Source organism: Ylistrum balloti, unplaced genomic scaffold (genome assembly GCF_031769215.1).
Source record: "Ylistrum balloti isolate Yb309-2 unplaced genomic scaffold, AGI_CSIRO_Ybal_v1 Utg370952, whole genome shotgun sequence".
Lineage (NCBI taxonomy): Eukaryota > Metazoa > Mollusca > Bivalvia > Pectinida > Pectinidae > Ylistrum > Ylistrum balloti.
The window spans coordinates 1-10458 of NW_026782536.1; the positions used below are offsets into that span (position 1 = coordinate 1).

Consider the following 10458-nt stretch of genomic DNA (forward strand, 5'->3'; position numbering starts at 1 on the left):
TCCTATTTTAAAATCACATTTTAATTCAGACAACAATTCACCGCTACCTACAGAGCAATCAAATACACTTTTGCAAAGACCGACATTATCTCTTATAAAAAATCTTAACTCCTTTGGACTTAAAAATTGTGCAAATTTCTTTTTTTGATCAATAAAAGAAAAAGATTTCATTAAGTTATTTTTTTACCTCGCTTTTTAACCCTAAAACTTCGTCTATATTTTTTTTTGTTAGAGGTAAAAAAGAAAAAATAAACTCTTCTTGTTCAATCCAAATACTTAAATCAAAAGATTCATCACTAAAATTAAAATCTATATTTTCTTTCTTAAATAACTCTTTAGCTTTTTCTCTAAAAAAACAGTCAAAGTCAAGAGCATAATCAACATCAAGCACTTTAAGTTTATTTATTACTTCAAGGTCTCTTAATTCTTCAATCAAGCCCATTTTAAAGTCTTTATGATTAATTACTTTTAAAAGATCAAAAATACCTTCGGCTTCAACCCCATTACTGTCATAAAAAAAATTTTCCAGCAAATTCTGTTGCTCATCTTCCAAATCAAAATTATCGCCTTCAAAAATTACCTCCCCCTCTTCGTATGTTTGATTTTTTTGTTTTTTACATAAAAAACAATAATCATCAAATCCTTTACTGTAATAGATCATACCTTCTTTTTCAATTTTAAAAATTGGCAATGCAGGGTCTTCCTCAAAAGACCAATCATCAGGCATAACAATTTTGTCAAACTCTTCTTGTATATCTTTATCCTCCATAAGCCTATACAATAATTTTTGAATTATTTTTTTATGTTCGTTCATTTTTCACATCCAATATTTTTTTTCATCTTTCCAAAAAAAGAACATTTATCTGATCCCCTTCATTATTCATTTGAATTTCAATATGTTTATTCTTTCCTAAAAACCCAATTACTCGAAACCCATCGCCTAACTTTCCCCCTAAAATGATTGACAAATTAACAATTTCATCATCACTCAAAAATGTACCATCAGACTTTCTCACACTGAAATCAATAGCATATCCAATAAGATGTTTAGAATCTGGAGCTCCACCAACTTTTTTATTATGAACCTCACCCCTGACTGCCGATGTGATAGCTACATTTTCAAATCCATGATGTGAAAACGCCTCTTTGATTTTTTCTAAGTTATAATAAATATTTGTATTTAAAAAAATGCCATTTGAAAAAATTTTAACTTCTTCATTTTTAAATGAAAAACCCTCAAAAAATTCCTCCATGGTAAGCTCTTCAAGAATTTTAAAATATTGATCCCTCTCGCTCTCCATACGATCATACAAATCAACAATTTTTTCTTCTGATGTGTCAACCTCTACATCTTGGTCTTGATTACATGAAATCAAGAGCAAAATCAATATTAAAATAATAAAATTTTTCATCTTATGATCCTATTTACTCTTTTTAAAGACACAATTACATCCCTAATTTTGAATATAGACACAACATAACCACCAACAATTCCATTCTCATACTCACCATCCTTGTACTTCAACCAATTTGAAAATCCAAGATAATAAATCTCCAACAAATCAGATGCGAACCGAGTTTTAAAACTGTAACGGCACAAATGCCAAATAGCTACTGTGATGTTAACTTCAGGTATTTTCAAATCATCCACTCCATGATACTTTTTATTTTGTTCGTTGTAGTCTATTAGCACAACAGGTTTGACTTGACCCAACCCTATCGCTCCCGCACTGCTTATACTGTTTGGTCGCCCCCCGCTTTCTCTTATCATCAAAGCCATTATCAAGTTTGGAGTAATGGAAGGAGGGCAATCAAAATGAAGCAACAAGCCTATGATCAAAGATTTCATTTTTTAATGTGTCGAATTTTTCCAATTTTTTCGACATATGGACAACAACATGTCGACTTTTTGCGATTTTTTCGACATATTCTTAACTATTTCTTTTTCTTGCTGAATATTTAATTTCAAAAATTCTTTCAAGGTCATCCTGTTCTTCTTGTTTTTTTAATTCCAAAAATTCTTCCCATGTCAACTTTTCCCATTTATTTTTTACCCGAATATGAATAAATGAAGGCAAGATCCCCGAACATTTTTTATTTTGCACTCACCACCTCCACCTTCTTTCTTTGAAACCACTTTTTAAAACATTGGACGTTGCAACCAAAATTGTTACTACAACATCTCATTTCACTTTTTTTTATTTGATCAAAATCAATATCATCAAGCACCTTTTCCCTGTATATTGAAACATTTTCAAATTCAATGACCTTTCTCCGAGCATCATCCCCCGTATACCCATTGACACTTGCCACCAAATCATAGCCTTTTACAATTGCTAAGTATCTTTTCGAGTCAGCAATAATATAACCCTCGAACTTGTCTCTATTCCATACCGACCAACCTATTTTTTTATTATTATTCATTTGATTTATCTCCTTTTTTCTTTTTTCATTTTTCTGTTAACCCTTAAATCGTATTTATTACATTTCAATTTTCCATCCTTGGAAAACAATCGATTAGCGATTTCTTTGGATGTTGAATCAATTTTTTTATTTGTTAGATTTTTGTTATTTTTTTCCATATTTTCAAACTGGTCTTTCATCTATCTCTTCAGGGTTTTTCACTTGTTTAAAAAATTCATCATCCCCCATGCCATGCCCTATCTCATTATTGTTTTTAATTTCTTTGAACTTATTGCCCCATTCCAATAAAAATGGTTCAGCTTTTTCTATTGTATGGCTCGACATCTTCGCCCCATTTGGCTTTAACACATTCCACACATCTTTTGCTAATTTAGAAAGCTGGGGATTTCCTAAATTGTTTTTATAGTTGTTTAAAAAAAAATCTATTTGATCTTTTTTTTTTTTATCTCCAGCATCTTCTGGTACTTCCTCAGCAGGCGTAGTCTCCATTTTTTTTTCAGACCCCTCGTTCATCATAACCACGATATAAGCAAACGCACTTCTACACGCTCGGCTGATCGCCCGAGTTTGAGCCATAGCTCTACAAGAATATTCTTTGTTTCCGCACGGTTCGTCTAACCCACAAAAACCCTCCGCCTCTGAAACCACATGACCATTTCTTTTGATAAAACCTCTTGCTTTAAAACCAACAAGAACTCCATCTCTCCATACTTCTTGAACATTATCACTTCCAGCAAAACAACCATGGGCTACGGCTATTGCTTGCCATCCTTCGACTCTTATATAATTTTTTTTACCAATAAGGACAGACGAACTGGTTACTATCTCCCTACATGCGTTTACAACTTTTTTTTGTTTATCTTTAAACCCATCAATTGTATCGGGGACTTGCAAAGAGTCTTGCTGTTTTTCTATAATTTCCATTTTGTTTACCTCGCTTTTTTATTTAATAATTTCATTGATTTCTTTCAGCCCAAATGTACATCTGTTACACCATCACCCTTTTCTTAACTTTGCCTCTATCTCTATTTTTGGTTTCCCCTCAATATCTCTTGTTGGGAGACATCGAAAATAAATAACAAATGCCATTGTTCCTTCTCTTATCTCTTTAAACTTATTAGAAAAAGGGTTAAAAGGGGAGGAGTAGAAGAGGGGGAGGATTCTCATCGACATTGTTTTCAAGGGGGCAGAGGAAGGGGTGGAAATTTCTTTCTTCAATTCTTCCTCTGCTTTTTCCTTCTCTATTCTCTGTTCCTCTTCTTTCTTCCTCCTTGCTTCCTCTAACTGCTTTATCTTTTCATCAGCTTCTTTAATTCTCTGTTCAACAATAGCCTTTAGCCCATCGTTGGTTTCCATAATTAAAGAATGAATGTCGGGGAATAATTCCCCTCGATTAAAAGAGTCAACATAAGCCTTTTTCATAGCTCAATGCATCAATCTCGATCTCCCATTTCTCCATTGCTTCTTCAACAACTTCTTTAATTTTAATAACCATTGTTTGTAAAAGGTTCATGCCTTTGATGCTTTCTTTAATGAAAGATGTATCATAATGGTCTAACGGTAAGCCTGTTTCTTTCTCTTCTTCTTCTAAAAATTCCTTAAGAATTTCTAACCCATCCTTAACAACATCGCCCTTCCTTTTCTCTTTCTCCTGTTTAACTAACTTGTCGAGCGATAGCCTTTTGTCGTTAGCTACCTTTTTTAATTCTTCGAGAATTTTAAAACCATCGCCCAATTGTTCTTTAACCTTTTGCTCAAACTTCTTGAGCTCATCTGTAAAAAGTATTAACTTTTTAACATCGTTAGAAGCATCCCCGAAGTCTTCATCAGTATTAAGGACATCATTAATGCCCTCAATTTGTTTAACTATAATATGTTTCTTTTCTCTTAAATTATGTTTAAGATTTCCCTCTAATTCAAATTTTAATCCAACTTGAATATCATTCATTCCACTCATTTTTCATCTCCATTTTTAAAATTAGGTTGTTGCTTATTCATTTGTTTTTATTCTCTCTTTATTCTTTGTTTAAATAATTTTTAATTCTTTCTGACTTAAATCTAAAAATCCAAATCGAAACCTTTTATTTCTTCATTTATTGTATTTAAAATATCAATTATCTTCCAAATTAAAATAGTCTATTTCTGTTTTTTAAATTTTTAATTCCAATATTTTTTTGTTAAGGAAATTAGCCATGTCTGAAATTCTTTCTGTTTTTTTCGATATTTTTAATTTTAACCATTTCATCCCAATTTTCTATGACATCTGTAATAACAAAGTGGATAATTCCTCCTCCTACTTTATTAAAATTAACTATTCCTGTGTTTTTATTCCCATTCTTTGTGTACAATTTATACACTTGATAATATCTAAAAAATCCACTCATCAAAACCATTTCTTAACAATTGTTTTAAAAATTGTCTTGTAAATTAATAACTTCAATTTTTTTTTTTTGAGTAACACTTCTCCATTGCTCTAATTCTTTGAGTTTCTCTTCTTTATTAATCAAAATGCACAAGCTCCCTCATTAATGAATAAACTTTAAACATCTTCCCAGACTCAGGATTTCGTTTCATTGATGAACTAATTAATCCTAAATCCCTTAGTTCCTTCATGTTTTGGTAAGGTGAATTAATATGTAATTTATCCGTCGCATCCCTTATCGAGATGCTCCCATTTTTTTTTATATAATTCAATATGCGTTTACTGTCTTGCTTCATTTTATGCTCCTATTGTTTAAAGTAAGGGTAAGGCTTGCTCCCAAAATTTACTGGAATAAATTTTGATAATCGTCCTCCATGAAAATTAGGTAACCCAGCAGTGTTTGGAACACCATTTTTAAATGGAGGTTGATTGCTGGTTATGATGGTAACCATGCCTAATCTTTTAAATCGAAAATCTAAAATATTTTTAAACTCATTAAAAATATTCTCATTAAATTTCACATACTCAAAATCATCAATAACCAAAACATAAGAAGTTCGAGACTTATCAATCAAGGCAGGTCTCTTTTTAAAACCCGCAGAAAATATTTCGTTTTTAAAATCATTCATCGATATAAAAAAAAACTCAAAACCATTCCTTGCCCATGATCGAGTTATCAAGGAAGCTGTAAGGGTTTTACCACTTCCGCTAACCCCATGAAAAAAAACTTTAATATTTTTATCCGAGTTCACATCGTCTGGCTTGGATAATCTTTTAATGACTTTTTGAGCATGAGGGGGAGGAGGTAGCATGTAATCTTTTATATCAAAATTGAGAATTCTATCGCCGATCTCTTCTTTAAGAACCACATCAACCCTATTTTTTTTTTCATCCTGCTTTTTTAAATCAATCCGCCTTTTTTCCTCATCCTCTTTAATTTCTTTACAAGTCAAGCAATAGGGAGCCGTTTTGAAAGACGGACATACGAACTGCCTCATTTTACCTCCACATGTACCGCATGGATCGGGTAGAGTCACTACCTTTCTTTCAACTTGATCTGTGACTACTTCCATTTTTTAATCAAACTCCACTATTCCTTTTTGAAGAGGGGGAGCTCCAGTTTCGGATTCTGGAGCTCCCGATTGATTGCCCGCGTTGTCGGTAGAATCCCCACTCCCACCAACACGAGCTGTGGGGATCTTGTCAGGGTCTCCCTCCCAAGATAAATCATGGTGGGACTGATCCGTGGAGTCCACGCTACTTTTTTTCTCCGACAGACCAGCCCCATTGCTTGGAGGCTCAGTGTTTTTAAGAAAATCGGATTGTTGAGCTTTTTTTGAAAATTCCTGTAATAGCTTTTCTTTATTAACTCTATAAGAGAGAGTGTGATCGCCACGGTTACTATTATTTTTTTTCGTTTCCAAAAAACCTTGATTAACTAATTTTTCTTTAATACCTCTGATGTGATAATGTCCAAAAAGAAAAATATTTTTTATGTAGCTCTGGGATAGATCGACTAAACCAAGCATCCTCGATGTCTTTGTCTTTATTAAAAAAATGGATTTGTTGCAAAAAAATAGCTTCCCGATCTCCAACCAAGCAAGCAAGCTCTGGCTGAAAAGCAATTGTTCGGGTTTCGTCTAATAGCTTTTTAGACATCGCTCCACTCCTTTATATCTTTTTTATTGATTATTAAAACTTCACATATTTTTTTTTAAAATGTTTCTTCCTTTTCCTTCAAAATTAAAACTATGTTGTAATTATAAGAAAAATCAAATTTATTTTTTTCTAATAAAACCAGAAAGGGTTTCAAGAATTATGTCTAAAAATAATTATTTTTCACATTTCAATTTTTGAAATAGTTATTTTTTAATTAAATAAATATTTTTAAATATCTTTATTAAATAAATATAACATGTTAATGAAAAAATTTTAATAAAATTATTAAAAATATTAAATATTTTAATAAAATATGATAAAATTACAGATAAAAATTAAATTTTTTTAGAAAAAACTCACAATTTGGAGGTAAAAAATGGGAAAAAAATTAAGTTTGGATGAAAAAATATCGAAAGTTAGAGAGAGAACAATTAATAGTAAATTTAAACAACTAAAAATTAGAGGAGTTACATAATGGATAATTCTATAAAGAAAAAAAAATGGTATAAAACATGGTTATAAATTTTTTATTTTTTTTGACTCCAATTGGATTGTTTTTCATTTTTTACCTTTTTAGGCTATTTAAAGTGTGAAGATCATCCTGGAATATAAACTTCAGACAAAAACAAAAACATAACCAACTTTTAGAAGAATATGGAAACTACACAAAATTATAAGAGGAAATCTGAAAGTTAAAAAATGAAATTGTAACAAGTTTGCTATAATCCCAATTTACCAACAAAGTCTTGCATGGATCAAATATTCGCCAATTCAAAAAAGCCCAGATTTAAAAGTTAAAGAAGTTCTTGGTTGGTGTGAAGTTATTAAGTATATTGATTTTAAAACAAAACCTTATAAATTCAATCAGAAAAAAAAAAATATTTAGTAAAAAAAAGTTTTTTCAGTTTTCAGCATCTAAATGGAATCTGAACAGCATCATCCAGAATTACATTCGAACGAGTCTGATATTGCATTAAAAAAAATACTATGAACGACCCTGATTCCTATGAACATGTTGAAACTCGTTATAAGATTTTATATGATAAAAACCAAATCTATATTTTCACAAAATTGGAAACCTTTCTCAATCATATTCGGAGGCAAAGATACCCTCTTTTTTTTTTAGGAAAAAACAAAATATCGAACTATTGTTAACAAAATGGTAATATAAAATGCAATTGGTCAATTCGAATAAGTTATGCCCTTTACATCGCAAATTTAAATTAGTATACCTAAAAGAGAATATAATATAGAAAAAATTTAATAATTTTTAGGAGTATTTATTTATGACTGATTCTATAAAGAAAAAAAATTGGTATAAAACATGGTGGGGAATTACTTTTTTAATTGTTTCATTTGGCTATTTTTTAAGTCTTCTCACTTCAGATGAATATCAAGAATCAATAGCAACAAAATATCAAAACTACAATTTTGAAGATTATCAAAATAAATCTGAAGATGAAAAATTGATTATTGTAAAATCATTATTAGATAATCCTAATTTACCAACCGAGCAAATTATTTTTTGTTTAAATAGATTATCCGAAACAAAAATTATTCTAAAATTAAATGAAGTAATTTGGTGCGAAAACTATAAAAATAATTATAATGATTTTCGAGATAGAAATAAAAAATATTTAATTAAGAAAAAGTTTTTAGAGCAATTTTCAGCATGGGATGGGTCGCATTTTGCAGTAAAATGGCATAAAAATAGATGCACGATCCCGATTCGTACGAACATGTTGAAACCAAGTATAAAATTTTATATGAAAAAAAGCAAATTTACATTTCTACAAAGGTTCGTGGAAAAAATTTGTTTGGCGGTAAAGTTTTAAATTCCTATCATGCAATTGTTGATGAGAATGGACTTTTAATTGAAATAAGTGAAAAATAAAGCAATTTCATATGATCAAAATGAGCATATCGATATGATCAAAATGGCATATATCGATATGATATGATCAAAATGTATATGTAGAGGAAATGACAAAATCCGCAAATGTAGATATGATCAAAAAGCATATCACTATATAAGTAAGAGTATTAAGAGTATTTATTTGGATTAAGAGTATAAGAGGAAATGACAAAAAAACAAAAACAAATTGAACGTTTAAAAGATTTTATCAAAAATAAAAAATTAAATCAAAATAAGTTAGCAAATGGAATTGGAGTTCAAACCACCTTAACAGATTTATAAAGATACTCGCTGGAAATCAAAAATTAGAAATTTATTTTGTCTTTAAAACAGAATTTTCATTAAACCCCGATTGGCTTCTCAATGGTAAAGACCCAATGTATTTACCGCATGTGAACAAATATGAAGACTCACGACAGGAAGCAATAAATCAGGCTTATGAATTCGTTAAAGATGAAGGAAAGGAAAAGATACACGATGTAGCTATAAAAGAGCGTGAGAGCGAGGAAAACCGTCAAAAACAAGAAAAGAAAAACAAAAAGGAGTTCACTTTTAAAGAAGAAGACCTAATCCCAGCTCCTTTAGTGCCTATTTTAGGAATAGTGCCAGCAGGTGCTCCGAAAATAGTGATGAGAGACGAACCCACAGAATATTATCCAGCTACCATTTTCCCGAAAGAAAAACAAAATCATTTTTGGGTTAAAGTTTCAGGAGACTCCATGGTTGATTGTGGGATCAATGATGGAGATATGGTGCTTATAGAAAAAAAATCCGATGTGCCAAATAATAAGGTTTGCGTTGTTAAGATTGACGACGAGGTTACTTTAAAAATATTTCGTTACAATCAAAAAACAAAAACGGTTACCTTAACCCCCTGTAATCCAGATTACCCAATCACCACTCACAAAGCTAATACGGTTGAGGTTTTAGGTATTAAAAAGTTAACAATAAATATAAATTAAAACTTTCTATATTTTATCAATTTTTAAAATATTGTTTCCTGATAAGCTCTTTTTTTTTCCTCCATCATCAGGAAAGAACCACCCCCCCTTAACTGTGCCAGTCTTAGTGAATTGCTTTTTTGTTTGATGATTTCGGTAAGCTCCCACCCACTCATTATAAATAATTTTAGCCTTAAATGCCTCCTTGACTACTTCAGAATTTTCTTTATTAATTTCCCTTAGTAAACGACGATTAATAAAAATATCTCCAATTTCATAAAAATATGTTTCATTATAATTTTTAGACGTGTGATGCCATTCTTGATTTTTAGTGCCTACTATTTCTTGAAATTCTTTTGAACTTATATTTTTTAAAAAAATAATTCTTTTTTTCCAATACGAAAAAGGGAAGCGTCCCTCTTTTTTAGCTAAAAGAGAATTATTGCTCTCAGAGAATCCTGAATAACCTGCCATTTTTAACTCCTATAGATGTTTTTCTAATTTTTTTAAAAAAGCTGAATTGATGGAAACAGAATTATAAAAATATTGTTCACTAATTCCCATTTTTACACATAAATTTTTAACCGATCCATATTCCAACTTTATAAAATTGAATAAATATTTTTTATCCTCTTCAAAATTATTTTGGAAATCATGCATTCTTTTAAAGATATTTTCAATTTTTTTATTCATTTTCGTTATTCTCCATACAGTACCTCAACGCCTTTGCCCACTGTAAAGGGAAAGTGTCATCGTTTTTTAAAGTTCCAACTTGACTGAATTCCCAACAGGAGAAATCACCAAACCCAACCTCCACATCATCTTCGTCTTTGTAGAAATTCCAGAAATCAATTAAATTTTGATCTTCCAAAGAAATATATTTTATATCGATGACCTCTTTATTTTTAATAATTGAGAGCCCCCGACCCGATCCATTATATTTATTTTTTAATTCGTCTTTTATTAAAAAGACATTTATATAATTTATTTTTTCCATTTTTAAATATTTAATTCAGATTTAAATTCTTCAAGCCTTTTGTCAAATCCAGCTTTAAAATCTGGAACCATCGCCTCTCTCATTTTCTCAAGACCAAATT

At 30.5% G+C, this 10458-nt stretch overlaps 1 protein-coding gene across 1 annotated transcript; it reads left to right on the forward strand.

The window, feature by feature from the left end:
- The first annotated feature begins 8797 nt into the window (after window positions 1-8797).
- On the forward strand, window positions 8798-9693 carry LOC132559709 (lexA repressor-like). Its single transcript, XM_060224331.1, has 2 exons — window positions 8798-9211; window positions 9667-9693. Exons 1-2 carry the CDS (start codon window positions 8798-8800, stop codon window positions 9691-9693), a joined length of 441 nt encoding a protein of 146 aa, XP_060080314.1.
- The last annotated feature ends 765 nt before the right edge of the window (window positions 9694-10458 follow it).

What these genes read in the sequence shown, in the direction of transcription:
- LOC132559709 (XM_060224331.1), top strand. Translation starts at nt 8,798, where the DNA reads ATGTATTTACCGCATGTGAACAAATATGAAGACTCACGACAGGAAGCA. An exon ending in CCGATGTGCCAAATAATAAG is followed by an intron (nt 9,212 to 9,666) that starts GTTTGCGTTGTT and finishes TATAATTTTTAG; the next exon opens with ACGTGTGATGCCATTCTTGA.